A 21216-nucleotide genomic window follows, 5' to 3' on the forward strand; every position below is an offset into this window, starting at 1 on the left:
CATATTTTGGCACCAATAAGTGATGTTATGGATGCACTTTTAACCTTTGTTGGGGAGAATTTTCATGTGCTGCTGATTTCTCTCTCTCATATTAACAGACACAATAATCAAGATAATAGCAATGCTAATGGACCACCAACCTTTCCCCCTTAATATCCTCTAACTATTGGAAAATTGGACCATTGTGGATAATGGACAATATGTATTTATCAACAATTTCATATAAAACAGTCATCCAAAGATAACACTGGTGAAGCAGTAATTTAAAACATTCATATTAACATTGACAGCATTAAACTAGAATGAATTGCATTATGGTTTTTGTGTTAAGAGTTCCATCCCTTTTTGGTGTCATCTTGGATTGACCATTTCTTTCTGATGCCCTGTAGCCAAAACTAGAGCGATTCAAATGCCAAGGTCAAAATGCTTGGTTTAATTTATAAAGACAACACATATTTAATAGGAATTTCCCTCTTTATTTTTGAATCACAGCAGCTAAATTTACAAAAGCATCAACATCTTTCTAATGTCTTTAGTAAAGCCAAAAAATTATATTCTTAGAATAGTACTCTTGTATTCTATGATTTATTTTCAATAATATGGATTACAATTGATAAATAATGTGATTACAGAGAAAAAAAAACCCACACATATTTGTTCCACCTTGAACTGAATTTTTTATGCTGATTTGAAACAAATATCTCATACAAGATGGTGAATACAACATGACTTAAAAACATGCAACCGACAATCAAAGAATGAATAATGTCAAACAATGGGATGATCTAGATGAACTATGATTGCCTCTCTTCACTGTGTGGTACCTTAATCGTTCCAATATAATTCAATAATCGGCAAGTACCTTTTGACGGCTTTAATCAATTCAGAAGTGAACAGGGTGCAAAGTATGAATGAGGTTCCGTCGTAAATGATGGATGCTGAAATCCATTTTATACAATTTAATTAGGGTGAGGTATGGTCAGTGACAGAAAGCCGATATGAGATTTCAAAGAAAAAAAATTAACCTTGCTTGTTTTGAACCCTGTGAACGATTGATGAAATAGATCCTGACATTTTGTTTCTAAGCATCAATGGCAAAAAACCAAGAAGTGGACCTAAAGTCCACAAGGATTGATGCAAATTAGATCACTATGACTGGAAAAAACATAATACATGAAAAACAGTGGCAGAACAAAAACCAAAACTTAAACATCAACTAAACACATTAAAACAGAACTTAGAATGAGGATTTACCTGCAAAACAAGCAGCTCACAAAATCACACACAAAGTTAACGAGTATTTGAATGGTAAACTTAATTATCATAAAGTTCCTGGATGGTACTTATTATACACAATATTAGAGGAGTAATGCAGAAAAAGAACCAATTCCAAACAGTTTTCCATTAATAAATAATAAAAAATAAAATGATAATGGTATCATTTTTAACAAATCAAAATTTAACAATTTTTACTGCAAGTTTTACTATATCGGGGTCAGTATGTGACATAAAAATCTCACAAATTAAAATAACAAAGCATACAGCAAAATGATGTGAAAGTCAACATACAACAAATATATGGAAAAACATTAAACAAAATATCTAGATTCAAAGTTTCACACATTAAATACTATCAAATCAACAGAAACATAGCCTAAAAATGTATAGTACACAAGAGTTACTTCTTGAAAACAAAATTAGGAGAGAAGAGCAAATTCATCTCATGTAGGAAACAATAGTGATTTGATCATCCCTCCATTTCAATGGAATTTTTCAGACCAGCTGACAAAAAAATCAAATCTGCTTAATATTTCCATTAAAATTGTCATTTTATCCTAATTGTGCCCTTTGCTAGTATCCTTCATTGGAGAATGTGATATTTTCATATTTGTATTTTCTGCTCAGTATTGCTGCAGTAATAGCATGGTCAGCCTGACCAAATCCCTACAAAAAACAAACGATCAATCATCACTCATAGCAACGTAGACAGAAAGGCAAATATTTTTCTATAATTTTTAAAAAATCACATTCACAGGCACATGTGTAGCACATAAATGTTATATTAACGTCAAGCGAAAACAGCATTCACATGTAATTCTCACATCAAAATGTTTTCTTACAGAAAAAAATTCTAATTATCAAAAAGCTGCTGGCAGTGTCCCTCAACCCTACCCTACCCCATCCCCGAAAACCCCCCTAAATTATTTAAACAAGCTGCTAGACTTCTGCTAATGAGCATATGCTAAGCCAAATTTAATAACTTTCATAGAAAATGTTTTTTAAAACTATCTCTCTTTTAAAATGGTTTGAATATGCAATTTTGATTTCTCTTAACCTCAGAATATTTTCGAACAGGTTCGGTTTTCTCAGCTTTGTCATTCTATAGATGAATGGTAAAATGTGAAAAGTTTGAAAAGAAATATATAAACAGACCGATGACAAACAGCATGTGATCAGACGGGTAGCTACAAATGAGTAGCTTAAGCCACCTTTAATCTGCCCTCTGCTGACTAGTATACAAAAAGTACATGTAACAAACTCAATATTTATTTTTTTACAATCTGCGTGAGTTTGTTGTTGTTGATACAGATCTTTTATTCAATTTAATTTTTTTGTGCAACTTTCACAGAAAAAAAGTCTAACCATTGACCCAAGGTTTATACACTAGCTGAATTGGAACAGGGTGCACAAACAATTTTTAAAATCACATGGTCTTTGTCAGAACGGTACATGTATGTATTGCACATTACATGTAATAAACCTACACAAATACAATTGCACACAATGGTGACTTGCCTGAGAGTAGCCATAGATCTGCAGTTTCTTCTTAACTGGGTCGTGTTCTATCCGACCCCCTCCAACACACTCACAGTCTAGACCCTTACCCTCGATGTCTGGACATACTTCATCGTAAACATCAGCTAAAACAAAAAAAACAACACCAAAATGTCATATTTCCTTCTCAAGTAATTAATATATTTATTAATAATACTCATAGTCCTCTGTAATATCATTTATTTTTTTGACATGACTAAATTTTAAGAATTTACATTATGTTGGTACATGTAACACCATGTAGAACCATTTTAACAGGACCTTGGACTTTCGGTTTGATTTAGCTATCTATTTCTTGTGTCAAAACAAGTTAAAAATGAAGCAGTTTTAAGCAAAATATGCACCGATTGCGTAGTATTAGCTCAAAAGCCAGACGAATCTTGTTGATTTCAAAGAGCCATGGCTTAGTGGCCAGCAAGGAAATAGACAGGCCTACGTCACATTGCTGTTTGACACAACTACCCAAAGTCCAAGCTCTTATTGAAATGGATCTATTTTTCCCAAACATAAAATATTTTCATTGATTTACTGGTATTAAAAACATACATAATAATATATATTTACATCTCCTGAGTATTTCTCCTTTCCTTTTTAAGAAATTTAATCAACCTCGTGTAGCCAACAAAAAAGCTGAATCACAAATCAATTTGTCCGCATACTGTAAACATATCATATTTGGCGAAATTAGTTTTTGAAGATATTTGCGTGAATTTGAATTGGCGTATTCCTGAATGTGACTATTCTTGTACAGATATGCATGGCATTTAGCGATGTGCTTGATTTAGCGGAAGCCTATTCCGCCAAAAGCTCAATACACAGCCAAATTAAATACGTTTACAGTATTGAAATACCTTTAACCTTTTTAAACCTGCCTCAATCCTATCATTTAGCATAAATCAGTTCATTAGGAAATAACTGTAGTTTATTCAAATATACTATTACATGTACAATAATTCTTGTAAAATGTGAACGTAATAAAACGGTGTCTTATTTGATACTTTTAATTGATATTAACAGTGCATAGATTACTTCATGATTGATTTTTGCTTATTTGAGGGGATGTAATTTCGTGGATGGTTCGGTTTTCAGTTTAAGAAGGAAAACTAAATCTTTTATAATTTTTTGTGGAGGATGTAAATTCATGGGTGAAAACTACCCACGAATGCCACGAAAATTGAGCCACCTTGAATTCTAATGATTCCACAGTACTTTGCTCTTTTTATGTGGATAATTTAAGATAAATTCAGAATTGATGTAAGTACTGGTACCTTGTATAAACATCATAAGCTTTCTTTGGTGGTTCATATTGGCTATAGAGACAAAGTTAGCCATCATTGCAAACTTTTATTTTTTCTGCAGTGTTTGCTACATACTCACATACCAAAGAAAGCATTTACGAATTGTGTAGCTGAATGCATTCATCAGATCGTGATCCACATCAAAATAACTGGTTTAACATAATATTTTCATTTTAAAAAAAATGATTGTTACATCCATTAATGAAATTATATGATAGGAAACTTTGATGATTTTACATGTAAAGTCACAAACTGCGTGGTCGTCAATTTCCCTTGATTAAAAACTTGCAGGCTCAACATGAATTGATTGATTTATAAAAATTATATAAACAAGATTTTCTCTTGATTCATGGTTGTATGCTTTGAAAAAACACGTACCCAATTAAGACTGTGTGCATGTTCAATTAACATCAGGTATAAAAATAGATTTGGAACAAAGTCCTCATTAATAGAATTATCAAGGAGCCTTGACCCAAGACACAATAACATGATTATTCTTCTAACCAACAACCTTAAAATTTGGTGTAAATTTTTGTTTTATTAAGTTTCATGGCCAGAAGATTCATAGGTGGGGAAATAAAAATACTGTGCACTCAATAATTTCCTGCCTTTATCAATAAGCTAGTGTCAGTAGATACGGCTAATTGAATGCAGACAATAAACATAGGATTCTGATGCGAGCTTACTCCAATTTTTGACATTTTTTTTCCTGGGATACAGACCCGACAGGACTGTATGCTCTGCAGGGGTAGATAACAATGGAGGCATCTTTTGACCTAGAACACAGCGTATACCATCCAGGAATGTGATAGTCATGTGCAGATACAATAAAAACTTAAAACAGCTCCACCAAAACACAACTGGTCCCCACTGCAGCTCACACATTTTCTCTAAATTTAATTAATTTCCAGCTTACATCCACAATATTTGGCAGAAAAAAAGCCAAAGATACAGAGGTTGATCACTCTCCCTTATCTTTGGCCAAATGCTTTCAGTGTATCCAAAAAAAAAAAGAAAAAAGAATGAATGAAATTGATTCTCTGCTGATAAACTGATTGCAATAAACTAGATGCAAGGGAAAATCATTTTGAATGTGTTAGAGAGGGTTATAGAATTTACCCCTCAGTTAATGAAGTTCTTTGCAAATACTATAAAACACCAATAAATTGTTCACGGAAAGTAGAGCCTATCCCCACAGAAGACTCTCAATTCACTAGTGAACATTTTAGATTCTGGATCCCAAAGGTTTTAACAAATCCTGCTGATCACTTGGATGTATCTATCTCATTTTCCCTCTACTGGCAAACACTAATTTTCTATTGATTCAGAAAATGGATAACAATGTCCAGCCAAGTGTCTATTACTGTCAAATCATAGCGACCAATTCCGAACAAAATTTGACACAAATTACATTCTCTAAAATTTTAGTCATATGCCCTTCGTCTGAATAGCTGTGTGTAGTTTTACAGTTGTTAACTGTGTTTGAACAACAGATATTTTACTTATGGGGAACTCCTTAGAAGAACCCCAACAGGTGCGTCTGCCAGTCAGTCTTGTTAAAAAACTCCTTACAGTCTGTTCGAGATCTCTGCATATTTAAGTGGCATTTCATTGATAAATCCTGTACTATCCCAAGTTTGACTTTTCCCCCATTCCTTAGCCTCATCAATTACCAACAAGTCAATTCTTATACCCTTCTTCCAGTCAAAGAAACTGTTTTAGGAGTTCAAGCACATGTGTGAAAATTCATCAATTGCAGAAAAAACATATTGAGCCATCTGTACTTAGCTCTCCTATTCATGTTCAAAAAGTTCTGTAAAATCAAAGGTTGCTGGGGGGAGTGAGCTGCTAAGATATTTACCCTCATTGTATAACTATTATATTTCTGCAAGTAAATATATAGCTTTCAGCTTAAAACCTGCCCCATATATCACCAAATACTTTAAAAAAAAATCAGCAATCACTAACAGTCTGATATTGTGCTATATAACAGCATTATACCATGCTAAGTTAGATTCTCAAACCTGCCTACACAAGTTCATATCATACCTCTATCTATAATAAATTAACGTTTAACATAAGCATATGAAAGATAGTATATATTTTGATAAACAAAATAACAACTTTATCTAATTCATAGATATGTTTCTTATCATCACCAGTAGATCTTGACTCAAAACAGATATGTACCGGTACACTCAGTCGTAAGACATCACATGGAAAATCCAGACACCAATCCACTTTGTACAAAGAAACAACCTCATGAAATATTTAAGAACCAAAGTCCATCTATAAAATGTTTGAAATGTCATGAAATCTCAGGTTGCACTTTCTTGAACACGATGAAAGATTCCAATTTCAGTCTCTTTTCCGAATCTGCTGAATCCTACACAGTTGTACTATAGCTAAATAGTAATTTTCTACGACATTTATTCATTAAAGAAATATACTATTAACAGATGACTTAATATCCAACTAGCCATGTGATGCTGGTACAGGTATGTATGTTATGTCATTGAGAAATTCTTATTACAAAGAACATATTGACACAACTGACTTTTGTTAATAGTCAACATACACCTCTATTACAGCCTGATCTGTATAGAATCTGTCATAAGGTACTCCAATAGTACAGAAGCACTGAACACAGAGTAACATGGCAACTGGCTTCCTACATATTTGAATAACCAGGGAAACAATACCTTGATGGCAAATAAACCACAATATTGATGCTAAATATCTTACAACTACCGGTATGTTGTATTTTAAGTAAGGAAGACAATATATTCTTACTATAATGGATCATCAAAATGTTAAAATTGACTTATCTACTTTCATGTGTATCTGTCAACAGCATACCCATCAATAAGTTTAGCTTCTATACTAATTGGCCGTTTCCTATCTATGCTAACCTTGGTATCGAGTGTTAGTACTTTTAACATCAAATCAATTTTTCTAGCTCCTACCCAGTAATAAACATACTAGTCAACAATGGTAAGTCAACTAATTTAAAAATTAGGATGTCAATCATTTTATGCAGGTACTGAGTACTCTATTTTTCTAATCGATGTAACAGCTATTTTACCCATAAAAAACCCCAACCACTCTAACTATTTGCCAGTCTACCATTCCCCTTATCTACCCATCAACAATTCTCCCCATCATAATGTCAACCAATCTACCCATTAACAAGTTAACAAATCTACCCATCAACAAGTCAATTAATCTACACATAAACAGGTTAACCATCATACCTATCAATAGGTCAACCATTCTACAAGTAACAAGTCAACCCTTCTCCCCATCATAATGTCAAACATTCTACCCATCAACAAGTTAACAAATCTACCCATCAACAAGTCAACCAATCTACACATTAACAGGTCAACCATCCTTCGTATCAATAGGCCTACCATTCTACACATAACAAGTAAATCATCCTTCCTATCAACAAGTCAACCAATCTACCTATCAACAGGTCAACCAATCTACACATAATAAGTCAACCATTCTACACATAATGGTGAAACCAACTATCCTACCTATCAACAAGTCAACCATCCTACCTATTAACAGGTCAACCATCCTACAAATCAACAGGTCAACCATCCTACAAATCAACAGGTTAATTATCCTACCTATCAACAAGTCAACCATCCTACCTATCAACAGGTCAACCATCCTACAAATCAACAGGTCAACCATCCTACCTATCAACAGGTCAACCATCCTACCTATCAACAAGTCAACCATCCTACCTATCAACAGGTCAACCATCCTACCTATCAACAGGTCAACCATCCTACCTATCAACAGGTCAACCATCCTACAAATCAACAGGTCAACTTATCTATAACCAAGTTCAACAAACTTGGTCTATACGCCATCATCTGCCATCAATTCATTTACTAGTGATGTGTTCTTTAATGTAAAATTATCTTTTGAATTGATATTCAAATATTTGTTGATTCAGCATTATACTTACAGCAAACTGAATACTTTATCAAACTGAAGAACCAAATTTTATCTTCATAAGATTAAACAGGAGATAATATTAAAAAAAGGAATTTTTTTCCCCCACATAATTTGATGGGTGACCTTGACAAAAGGATTCTGGAATTCCCAAAGCATTGCCGATAATGTATAAAGGAGTAAAAAAAAAAACAACCCTAAAGACACTCCTGATGGATCACATTTTAGCCTGCACCACTGTGGGATATGTATTACATGTACTAATGATATGTCTTGCATTCTATTGGGTGAACATGAGCTGGCAGAGTTTATAACTTTCTTTAGAGAAGTTAGTGCCCCTACATTACCCAATTCTTGTGCAATTATTGAGTCTGCAATAAATAATAGGGATAAAACCCCACAATATATTGAAAGCAAACAAATACCAGTACCTGTCGATATTAACTTTTATTACAAGAAAATCTGGATTAATATCCAAAAAGTTGCAGGCATAGTAAATTCAAAAGCTACTTGAATATAGATAACAGATGGCCAAAGATCATTATGGAAATATGGAGAAAGCAACAGATATATTACATGATAATGTATACGTGTAATTACTGCCTGCCACCTTAATGAACAGAGTCTTGTGCCAATATACATGCTGAGGAATGTGGTATTCTTACAATTTATAGAGTTCCCACAATGCATTTCTATGCAGTCAGAGGCCAGGCCGGTGTTCCAGGTTTTAATCTAGTCAAGAGATAGCCTCTTAGCAAACAGTGATAGCAACTGCACACCCCCATACTAATGAGGGCAGCATCTCCTGCCATCTTGTCAGATATACTGTACAGTGAGGAACAAGACAAATGAATGGCTTAATTGATTCATTAATGTTTTCTTACAAAATAATGGGGAAAAAGGCTTTCATAATGCATGTCACAATGCAACATGACCAAGTGGGTGGTAAGGGAGACGAGTTATTTTTTCTTAGGGCTAAAACTGTACATGAATGAATTGACATCTACAGAAACTTAATCATTTGTGCCAGAGACATATATGCTGTAATTTAAAAAATATTTAAGGACATGACACCTTCCATGAGGAATATTGAGATACTTTATTGAAAATTAATTTGTAGGCAACTGAAAAGAAAAGTGTCATTTTCCAGGCAATATGAGAATACTAATCTTTATTGGTTTTTTTTTTTTTAGGAATTCGTAAATGATATATTTCAGACAAATATATGCAAATCTTGGTTTGATAAGATTTAAATATGGCAAAAAATAATAGAAAATGTCATATCTTCCAAGCAATGAATAAAAAAACCCACCCAAAGATGAACTCTCTATAGACAGATATATACCGAGACTGTCTGTCCCATACCAGACAAACCTTGCATCACAACATCTAATGATGACAGTCACATATCTTAGAATGCCTAAAAATGATCAACCAGTATCTAGATTCTACAATCATTCATGTCAAAAACCAAAACATCTCGGATTTTAAACAGAATGTCTATACCATATCAAATATCTAGTTAGAGCATCTGTTGATGAAAAATCAGCTTGTATAGACAGTCTATATCTTGTCACTCACAACTTCGAGGAGAAAAGGTTGAGTCTCAGACTGCCTGAATGATTTCTTAAGACAGCCTAAACCAAATATCACTCAAATCTCAGAGTCTGCTTGTACAAAAGGCTGAATGCTGATCCCTGTCTAGTTAATAGTTATTATATTATATATGGTCATGTCAAAGAACTAAACAGCTATAATTTTGAACAGTTCTATGTCAACCAAATTCAATTGTCACACTCGTTTTGAAATCTTAAGCAAAAACATCATCAATAATCTTCTAGACTCATTTAATAATCAAAATCTGTTCTCGTAATATAACAACATAATGCCGACCATCCAGTTGGTCGGTCTTGGATGCATCTTATACATTGTATCATACAATCTCCGCATTTCAAATAAAAAAAAATTGAATATAAGCCATAATGGAGATAATATTGAAATTGAAAATCCTAGTACATGTGTTAATCTTTCACCAGGACAATAAACTAGTGGGTAATCAATGGTCTCCTCCGGGATTCTAGTTCACTCAAAAAGATATTGGCAATTAAGTTCATCTGGAAGGGTTTTTCCTTTGGATTGCAATCAATGCGGATGCTTCAAGATTTCGAAAGATTCTGAATAAAAACTTGATCATTTCGCTACGAGATACTCTGACAACATGTAGCCCCCCTAGCCTTTCCTACTCCTGAATTTCTTTGATAAATCTCTTTACACTTCAGCTGAACCTGTTGTTCTCAGGATGTACACACCATCTTAGCCTGCCACTCCGTTCAGGAATTTACTTCTGTACACGTCTTCTGTATTATCTTGGGGAAAGTGCCCCCGTACGTCTTTATACTTATATAAATCCTGTACGGGAGTCTTCTCCACGTTATCTCTGAGCCCCTCTCTCTGTACATCAGCGTGCACCAATAAAATTTCTGCGTGTGCAGCATTTTCATTGAGGCTGCCGTGTACTCTGGTACATGGAAACAAGACTTACTCGAACCGACAAACGACTTACTGCTACAAGCCAAACATATGTAATGACAGACACAGTACAATTCTATTTATCTTGTGCTGCATCCACCTCACAGGAGGGAACAGAGGTCTACTGTTTACAATTACCTGTCTGTTGGAACACCAATAACGAAGGTGAATTTCAACACACATGATATAGGGTCAATATGTTTTTCTGTATTTTTGTATGAGGTTATATGCATATTAAAAACTTATTGCCCCTTGATTTGTATGCACAACACAAATTATGTTATAAGAATTGTACACTTAGTAACAAATTATATTATAAGAATTGTACACTTAGTATTGTGTCTGAAACGGATAAACATTAAATCAGTAAATGTATGTACAGGTAATGGTAATTCAATAAACCAAAGATCCTCCTCCTTTCCTAAAGTTTGAAGGTTTTTTGCATATAGCAAAACCTGTTTTATGCCCCCCTTACTTTCTCTTCAAGGAAGCAATTAATCTCAATCTTCACCATTATCATTTTTTTTTATCAAATAGTGTGGTTCCTAAGATATGTTGCAACACAAAACACTGCCATATATTTTTAGAACAATATTACACAAGATACATGGACATGTGTGTGCGTGTGACTCGATGGTTAACCACATACATGTACATGGTAAAAGATAAAAGAAGGATTTTCAAGAAACACAGAAACTTTTATACCGGATTCCAACAATGCCGTTATGCAATATTGCTATCCCTACATGACCTAACATTACGACTAGAGGCAGGGTGCAGTATGTGATTCACCTCCAACAGATGCCTATGTGTAGGGGAGGTTTTTTGGTTGGGGAGAGAGAGAGAGAGAGAGAGAGAGATTCTGAACATATTTCTGTGGTGGCAAAGATTTTGTAGCAGAGAGAGAAAGGGATGGGTGAAAGAAGACAGACTCTGCATCTCCTCCCTGATTTTTGCAAAATTCTTTATCTTCGTTGTGTAAAACATCTCTTCAATCATAATAATACAGGGGAATATTATTCACTTCAGTCTGCAGGGTTAAATGCTCTGCAGTGCTGCAACTGTTAATTGTCTGTGCGTGATCCTCCGTACATATATCAGCGACGAAGATGAAAATTGTAATAATAATTACAAGCCGATTCTATTTTGTAAGCTTTCAAGATGTCAATTTTTACAACTAAATTTATCTATACATCCACTCTTTCACATTTATAAGCATTTCCTTTTCATTTTGTAAGGATAACTTGCCATGATTCAGCTCCAAATGACTCAATTTTCTTTCTTTTTGGCTTCAGTGACAAATGTAGTTATTGATGATTGATAATCCTCTTGAATGAGTGAGGAAGGGTTTGCTAAATAGAACCTTACTTTTCTGTGAGAGGGCAAGAAGATTCATCTTTGAAGTTAGAAGTGAGCTCTCAATAGGGAACAGACAAGCACAGGAATAGTCAGAGGGGGGAAAACTTGCTGCTGACAGTCCAAAAAGTTGAAAATTTATTACACTTATCACAACTGTTGTAGATCTATGTATTTTTATTTGTACATTTTCCAAAGGTGAAGAAGTGCTAGGATATACATTTATAAAGTTTCACATAAGGCTGCCAAATTTCTTGAATCTCTATATCATAATTTATGTAGTAAATGGAAAGAAAGGAATGCAATGCTGCTATTTACCCCCACTCATATAGTAGCTGCTTCATGAATTGGTTGGGAGGTAAGTAAATAATTGGTAAATTTAGATTCCAATTCAGAATTTTTCCTTGTATAATTATTTGGAAACTATTCTTAAGTAAAAGTACCAGCTATTACATTTGACATTTAGGTTTTAACCTGGCATTAAATAGATTCATCAGTTCTATGTCCCCTGGCCTAAGTGTATAAAATGCATGCCTGGGTCATCACAGTATTCAAATCTAAATGGTAAAGAGGCATTTTGGCTGCCTTCGTTATTGAACAGATCAATAACTCATCAATTCAAAATAATTGCAAGAAAATCTATAAAATCCTGCAACTCATATTCTATACGAGGTGCATTTCTATAATGTTCACATACCTAAACATGCAACAGAATTTTGACAAAGAATTTTCAATAATGTTTGCAAAAAAAGCCTAAAGCTACATTGTCTATTATGATAATAGGTCCTAACGTTATATATATTATACTGGTTTTCAACACTGGTCCAGATTCTTAATTTACAGCATCCCATGCACACACTTTGAAAAAAGTACACATTTTTGACTACTCTGGTGGCTGAGAAATTTATAACCTCTTGTAGATCTGTGCATGGTTCCTCATTTTCTCTGAAGTAATCTCTACATTGTGCACGCCATTCCCAATTATCTCAGTACACATCTCTAACGGTAACAAGAAGGCCTTTACTTACCGTGGTAGTCGCATCTGGCGTACCCTCTCACTATGTGCTTAAATACCCGATCCCCAGAGGGGTCGTGCACCTTGATCAACACATATTTGAATTTTCCACTCTTGTCTATGTCGACATCAGGTATCGTCATAAGCTTGGCATTCTTGTAAGCTTCGGGTGAAGCTATTGCAGTTGCAGCAACAGACATTTGGACGGACAGGTGAGAAAAGTGTCAAAATAAGATGGAAATATTAGAATGTACACAGAATCACTCGGATTGTTAATGTCCTCCTTTAAGCGAAAACACGGTGAATGTTCGGCAATTCTTCAAGAGCTCTCCAGAGTTAGTGAACTCACTTTCGGCAGCGTGTCGTTGTAGTATGTGAGCTGTACGTAAGACAGGTGTTTTCCTGCCGCTCTCTTAATTTTGATTGGCTTAGCCGACGCAAAGGGAATTCCGTACAACGTCTTCTACGGAAGCCAATAAACGACATAAACATATTGCGTGTATAAGGCTATACAAGTTTAAGGTGGAATAACACATCATCACGAAATGGCTGACCTCTGGCCTACACGAAAGGGACCTACACTCGCGTGCCAAAAGTATGTCATTTATTTCTTTTTCCAGATATATTTAATTGAAAATAAGACTTATTTTAAAACAGTTTTCTGGTATTATTTTTTGTAAGATTTGGAAGAAATTTACAGTGATTAAAGTTGATTCAACTTTTTTTTGACATACATTGAAACAGTTTTTTGACAACTCATTTGTAAAATTTGATATTTCAAACACAACACAAATATATTTTTAAAGAACTCTACATAGAAGTAGATGAAATAATAAGGCTATAAAAGTATTTATCTTTCACGTCAAAATTATATATATCCCTATATCTCACACGAGTTCATTCATCTGAAAATCCTTGTGGTCAATACATTGGCTCTAGCCTACTGCAGTACAGTTTTACAGTAATACATGTACGTGATTAAATAAAATGAGGAATAAATGTCAAACTACTCACTTATATGCCGGTATATCAATTAAATCTATGCATGTTAAATTCTACAAATTCTACAATTTATAATTCAAAGCTTTTAAAACTATTGTGTAAATAATTTCCTATCATTTATTACTGTCCGATTCGGACTGTAAACGCCTAATATATGAAATATTCATTGTCACGTGATGTCGAAAACTTAATTTAGTTTGCAAACACGATTTTGACGCCAAATCGTGACCGGTTTGTTGAAAGCGTCCTGATGCAGTCAGAGATAAAATAAAAAAAAGAGAGAGAGACAAAAATCATGTTCTATATGCTGATTTATGTTGTTAACATTTTTTCATTCGTTAAGAAAATTTACATTGAATAACCCTAATACCCAATATCTATGGCACATCAAATTTACAAGAATAGCTTAACAAAGTTTAACAGCCGATGCATTAAGTTTATCGGCTGTTTACGAACAAAAAGCCATAGTTTACGACAAATAAACTTACATTAGCAATCGTAAGCTATAGTTTACAACATCTTAATATGGTTTTACAGGTAACACAAGAGTTAACTTTCACGCTAACTCTAGTTTACGACGCGTAAACTATAGTTTGCAGTCGATAAACCTAGTTTATCAAAAGTTGATAAAAATGAGCTAAATATAGTTTTACAGTTAGTTATGTGGCGAAACTATGTTTTTGCCAATTTTTTTGAATTTGGGGGGACATAAATATCAACCAAAGAATAATCTATCGCATTTGTCACAAGGATTTCTGATTTTACTCACAAAATTTGGATATGGTTCCCAAAGTCACAAAAATTCAAAATTGTCTATGAAATTATTATATGTTCTATCAGAAAATTGTTATTCAATATTTCGATTCGATAATTTTTGCAAGAAAAAGTTTAATGAATACATTACAAGGAAAGTATACACGCAGTTAATAAATGTGAAGTCTGAAACTAACAGTCTCGACTAATCGTTAATTTTAAACGTCAGAATTACGTGAAAGCTCTCAGTACATTAAAAATTGAAGGTTAGCCACAAATATAGCTCTTTTCTATACCGAAGTACTTGCCACCCTCCAATTCCAGTTCAGTTATTTTAATAAAAACCGAAACTCTTCAGAGGATGAAAACCTGATACTGTCAGTTCCTCGTGAAAGGACCTTTTACAAGATTCCTCTCGCCTTTTTTTTCAATTTCATCCCAAATTCACTACGCCCTGCTTCACCCAATCTTCCACTGATTACAAAATGGGAGCGAGTACTATGATCCTGTTTTTGATTAATTTTCCTTGAGTGACATCGATATTGCTTTCCCTTATTGTGATCGATGGGTTGGGGCCCAGTATTGACTGCTTCTGTCACAGGATTTGTTTATTGGTTAGGGAGCCTTGTTTTCCTTTGTAATGGTATCTGCGTTCTTTACTAAGAGCGATAATGCATCAGCGCACATTTATGATATGTTAAAAGCAAGGAAAGGTAATCGAAATTGTTGATGTTGGCAGTTTGAATCACATGCATAGAAAATTAGACAAACGTGTTCCACTGTGTCGAATAATTTTATGGTAGAACAAAAACAAAATGGAAAATGTTGTAGATAGTTAAACCAATTAATCCTTCTCTTATATATATATATCAAGTGACCTAAAACGATGAAACTGTTACGAATTATAAAATATTATCAATTTAACTTTGCAAAAGAACGAAAATCCACAAGTTTTAGTTTGCCGCAATATTAAGGATGTTGGCTCCTGAAATACTTGTAATATAATGTCAATCATCCGAAAACATCTTGGATAGGACCTAAGATGTTCATTTATTTTATTTGTGACCTATGTCACATGCCATTTTTTTTTGGAAATAATAGGGTCACGAACAGAATTGATAGTTTTACTGAAATTATTGATAAAATTTGTCATGGAAATTATTTAATTGAAGAAATCGAACAAATATTTATAGTTTGAACTATTATTTAGTTAAGATTTCAAAACAGTATATTTACATTCTACTGTGTTTTCCCATTGAATTCTGTGATCTTCAAATGCCTCTAAATACAACAAGTAGTCAAAGGTCAAATTGACGAGTTTTATTATGACGTCACAAACGTTGAACGCTGTAAACTGCAACGTCACAAGCGAAAATCAAAGTTCACGATTGTGGCTGTTACTGTGGCTCTTCCATTAATATTAACTTACCCTTAGGATAAGATCGGAATTTTAAGGTATAATTCATATTTGCAGACAAGGCAAGAAGTTAAAAAAAATGTAAATATAAGCATTAAATCACGATTTTTTGAAGTATACACTCTCATAACTGCCGCGGTGTGTGCATACAAATTTTCATAACGCGCTAACGCGCGTTACTCAATTTGTATGCACACACCGCGGCAGTTATGAGAGTGTATACTTCAAAAAATCATGATTCAATGCTATAATGAAGTTGAACACATCTAGTGACTATAAAAGTAATATCCAAGTCAAAGTTTCAAAACCTTGCTTAACTGATGGCTTCAAATGCCAGTGCATAGCAAATGTAAAGATTGTTACAAAATTTTGGAGAAATCAAATTATAACGCAAACATAAAAAGATAATAGTAATGCCATGATTCAAATAGACATACATTTAATGTCTCATATAAAAGTGAAAAAAAAATAGGGGTCACATCTCAAGAAATTGAGATATGAAATGAATCGGCTAATTTTAAGCAAAAATTGGAGTTAATATTTTCTTGACTTCTATGAAATATACGCTAAATATGCCAAAATATATCAATAGAAATATCAAAATATTGTTCAATATGTTTTTCAGAAAACATGAATATATCGTAATACACAAACTATCTAGATGTTTTGTTTGCGCTGAAAATTAAGAGGCTAAAGTAACAGTGCTCTAAAACTATTCAGTCATGAAAATTGTTCATTTTCTTCTTGAAAACCTTCCGCCACAAAATACAGTCCCTTACTAAACTATGATAATATATTATTTTCTTTTATTAATTTTATTCAATATTGTGTATTTGAAATTGTAAAATATAAATCTATAGATAGAATGAATATATGATGCAGAATCTTTAGACAAGAGATGACATAAAATTGTTTACCAAAAAGAGAGGAGCGAACCTCTTTAAAAGATTTTCTCTAAACATAAATATAATTTACGTGATGCCTTATGCAATATAAGCATGACAGATATTAATAAGAATAAAACACGATTACTAATAATGTAAAGCAGTATGTTTGAGATGTTATTTGAAATATTTCTTGCTACAAGGAGGTAATGAGATTTTTTCTCCTGGTTTTTCCTTTTTCTTCTTCTTCGATTTTTCATATTTAGTTTTTGGCGAAATCAAATATAAAAGACAATAGTAATGCCATCTTTGGCATTATTATTATCTTTTTTTATTAACGTATTCAGTGGACACACATACATGGTACTAATATTAAAAAAAAGATGATTCTGAACATATATATTGAATGATGAAAATTAGGTATATACTTGAAACATGTATTTTTTAGATCATTGTTTATACATATTGTTTCAGTTTATGATATTTGGGAGATGAAGTGATTCATTTACATTGCCATCTGGTAATGCTAGCTACATCAAATACGTTTATCGAGCAAGAAATATATCACTCCTTGTTTTTATTTATTTACCTCACAAGGTAAATATATTAAGGGATGTCACAGTATCAAAACAAATATCTGATTGATGTTAATATTGATTAAAAAATAAGATTATCACAAAATAGATTTACGAAATATATACTTTTCTAAAAAATACATGTGAGTTGATAAAAGAATGATAATTGTGTAATTTTCTGATATTTTTCATTTATTTTTATTGAAGTATAGATTGTTTTCAACAAAATGAAAATTAAAGAAAAGAGCATATTTTAAGATTTAAATTGTTTTGGTTATAAAAGAATATCAATCTTCACAACCGATCTTAAAAGAAAACTGAATATTGTAATACTATTATAACATCATCTACATATTTGTATTGTTCCCTCTACTTATGATGACTTTATCCACATATTTGTATTATTCCCTTTCATAACCTCATTTACATATTTGTATTATTGCCCACAACAGCCGTCCTTATCCACATATTTTAATATTCCATCTCATAACCTCATCCACATATTTGAATTTTTTTTTATTTCATCATAATCTTTTGCCCATATTATATTTTTCACTATCATAATTTCATTCACATATTTGGATTATACCTCGATCATAATCTTATCAACATATTCATATTTATCCCTATACAAATTTCATCTACTTTCAAAACCTTATGCACATATATGTATTTGTATTACTCCCTATCACAATTTCACCCACATACTTACATTATTCCATGTCATAGCCTTATCCACATATTTGTATTTTTATCTCTCATAAACTCATCCACCTATTTGTATCCTTCTCTATAATAACGTCATCTGTATCATTCCTTTATCACAATTTCATCATTATATTTGTAATATTCCTTTATCATAATACCATCCACATATTTGTATTATTCATTATCATAATTTCATCCGCATATATAAGTATCATCCCATAACATAGCCTTATCCACATAATAATACTAATCCTCATCATATTTGTATATTCCGTATCATAACATTATCCGCATATTTGTATATTCCCGGCCCTCTCATAGCCTCATCTACATATTTGTATTATTCCCTTTCATCCACATAATATGTGTACCATTCCCTCTCATGACCTCATCCACATATTTTTATCGTTTCTACTCATGATCTTATCCACATAATTGTATTTTTGTTCCTCTTTTATAATATAATCCACATATTTGTAATACTTAGTATTCCCCATTATAGACTCATCCACACATATGTATTATTTCTCTATCATACTACCATTCAAATATTTGTATTTTTTCTCTATCATATTCCATCTACATATTAGTATAATCTCCATTATAAACTCATCCACATATTTGTATTATATCCTATCATAGCCTTATCCACAGACCTATCTTAACCTGATCAATTTATCTGTATAGTTTTCCTACCTAAATATATCCCGTCCAGTATTTGTTTTGTTACCCTCCTGAACCCCTCCACATAAACTAACCTACCTAAATCTAAATATTTTCCTACATGGACCCCGTCTCCATCCGAATTGAAGGGTGTTAAAAACCCATTCCTGATTTAAGACAATGAAGAAAGTTTTTTTTGTGGTAAACGTCAAAAATGACATTTTTCAAATACCACTGATAAAAGAAAGTAATCCCATTTTCATGAAAAAGCAGCTTTAACACAACCTGCTTTAACCCATATCTTAAAAGATTTTGAACTTCTATTTGTGTTTACTGATGCAGCGAAACATATTGAAAATATCAATCTTTTTTGTCTTTCGTGTATCAAATAAATAAAGATAAAGCATTTTAGTTCTGTTCGTACATGATTTATGATAAGGCGCATTATATAATGTTTTGCGATAGCAAATAAGCAAGTAGAGGTAACATATGTATTAGATATGAAGAAAACAAAGATGATTTATCCTATTAAAACCACAAATTTACTCATGAGATGAGTTTTGCAGGTATACCTTAAGAAGCAAGAATGTATGTTTTGTGTATTATATTTATCACTGTTGTTTGAAGTTATTATTTACTGAAAACCTTTGTATTTTACTTAAAATACAGCCTGTTTTTGAAGTGTGCGTTTTCGATGTCGATCGTTGTTATTGTGTGGACACTGGTGACAAGGTGAGGATAGACAACTAAAAACTGTAGGTCTGTCAGTATTTTCAATGAGATATCAAATTAATTATAATTGACGCCGTTTATTATTATAAGTAATTGAATCATTGATTCAATGTATATATCATTTCATACAAAGTTCGTTTTAACCTAACATTTTCGCGAATGAAATTTTTTGCTCTTATTTTGTAAGCAAAATACTTTACATATATGTAACATATAACACAAAGGGTTTTCATCTGGGGATGTCGAATCTATCCGCAATTTATGGTTGGATATACAATGTAACAGGAAAACGGTACTTACAGACAGATGAGACCATTGTGGCTGTCGTAAATCATCAGAGCGAACTTGATATGTTATGTGAGTAAATTTCAAAGTACACAAATTCGAATTGGCAACATGCCATTGATACACATGCAGTACTTTAAGAAAAAAGACAGAAAGAAAGACTAACTTTTTAAAAAATATTCTTTACAATCTTTCCTCAAATCAATCGTTCAAATAAAATGTTACAAAGTATCAATTTTGATGCAGGCTTGGTGGTCAACAAATTACCATTAGGTCTCTATTTAATTTTGAAATATGATACTTTTGGCCCCTCTTAAATAGACATTGGTCCATCGCAGTTTTACAAGATACATGTATTCTTTTTTTGTCACGTCTTTCTGAATTGTGGGAAAATGTACGTTTTCCTTATACGGCACACGTTGAAATATTATGGTGTCATTGTAGCTGCATTTCGTCTTTGTAATTTCTTTCTGATAAACAGAAATGATTTAAACATATCGCTATTACAAATGAAACCAATTAAACAAGAAATAAAGGAGAAAAAGATAGGTAAATTAATAAAATGGTTTTTGTTTTCATATTTTTAAAAATTCACTCTAGAAAGTTATATTATTCAACGTGTAAAAGAAAGGAATAAGGAATATTTTGTAGTTACGCCTGAATGCAGATGCGTAGCAAAGTGCCCAAATAAATAATGAAGAATGTGTTGAACTTATAAATTGAAAAAAATCAAAGATCTTATTTTTGAAAAAATGAATTAATAATTTAAAAAAAATCTGAAGCACGAACGAGTTAAACCTAAAGATAAGTTGAATACACGTAAATGCGATTACTTAGCTACATTTGTTATGAAATATCAGTGACAAAATTAAAAACATGTTGAATTATGAATCAAATTGATTTCAATTTTATCTAAGCATGTGATAGTATACTAAAATCTCTTGAATATTATTTCCTTAATGACATAAATAAATTGGATGTTTGCAAACTTTGGTTCATCTCATAGTAGAAGTAAAAAAAACCTTTATTTATATAAAATAAGAGATCCAATCATATAGTGACCGTCATTCCAAATACATATTTTAAACAATCTTGTTTAGTTGATTGTTTTAGAAAAACGTGTTTAAATCATTTTATTACCATAACGAAGTGAAAAGCTTCAAGAATTTCTATGACCACAGCTGTTTAGCTA

The 21216-nt window shown here is 32.6% G+C and overlaps 1 protein-coding gene across 1 annotated transcript; it reads right to left on the reverse strand.

Annotated features, from left to right (window-relative positions):
* Window positions 1-455: 455 nt before the first annotated feature.
* Window positions 456-13416, reverse strand: LOC128155741 (14 kDa phosphohistidine phosphatase-like). Its single transcript, XM_052817584.1, has 3 exons — window positions 13019-13416; window positions 2797-2921; window positions 456-1944 (listed from the first exon to the last, which is right to left on the reverse strand). Exons 1-3 carry the CDS (start codon window positions 13203-13205, stop codon window positions 1852-1854), a joined length of 405 nt encoding a protein of 134 aa, XP_052673544.1. The 5' UTR covers window positions 13206-13416; the 3' UTR covers window positions 456-1851.
* Between the last annotated feature and the right edge of the window lie 7800 nt (window positions 13417-21216).

This window comes from Crassostrea angulata, chromosome 7 (genome assembly GCF_025612915.1).
Source record: "Crassostrea angulata isolate pt1a10 chromosome 7, ASM2561291v2, whole genome shotgun sequence".
Taxonomy (NCBI): Eukaryota; Metazoa; Mollusca; class Bivalvia; order Ostreida; family Ostreidae; genus Magallana; species Magallana angulata.

Excerpts from the sequence above, each read along its gene's own strand:
- LOC128155741 (XM_052817584.1), bottom strand. The coding sequence starts at position 13,205 with ATGTCTGTTGCTGCAACTGCAATAGCTTCACCCGAAGCTTACAAGAAT. Across the intron at positions 2,922-13,018 it reads CGCCAGATGCGACTACCACG|CTGATGTTTACGATGAAGTA; the intron begins GTAAGTAAAGGC and ends TTTTTGTTTTAG. Across the intron at positions 1,945-2,796 it reads AGATCTATGGCTACTCTCAG|GGATTTGGTCAGGCTGACCA; the intron begins GCAAGTCACCAT and ends TGTTTTTTGTAG.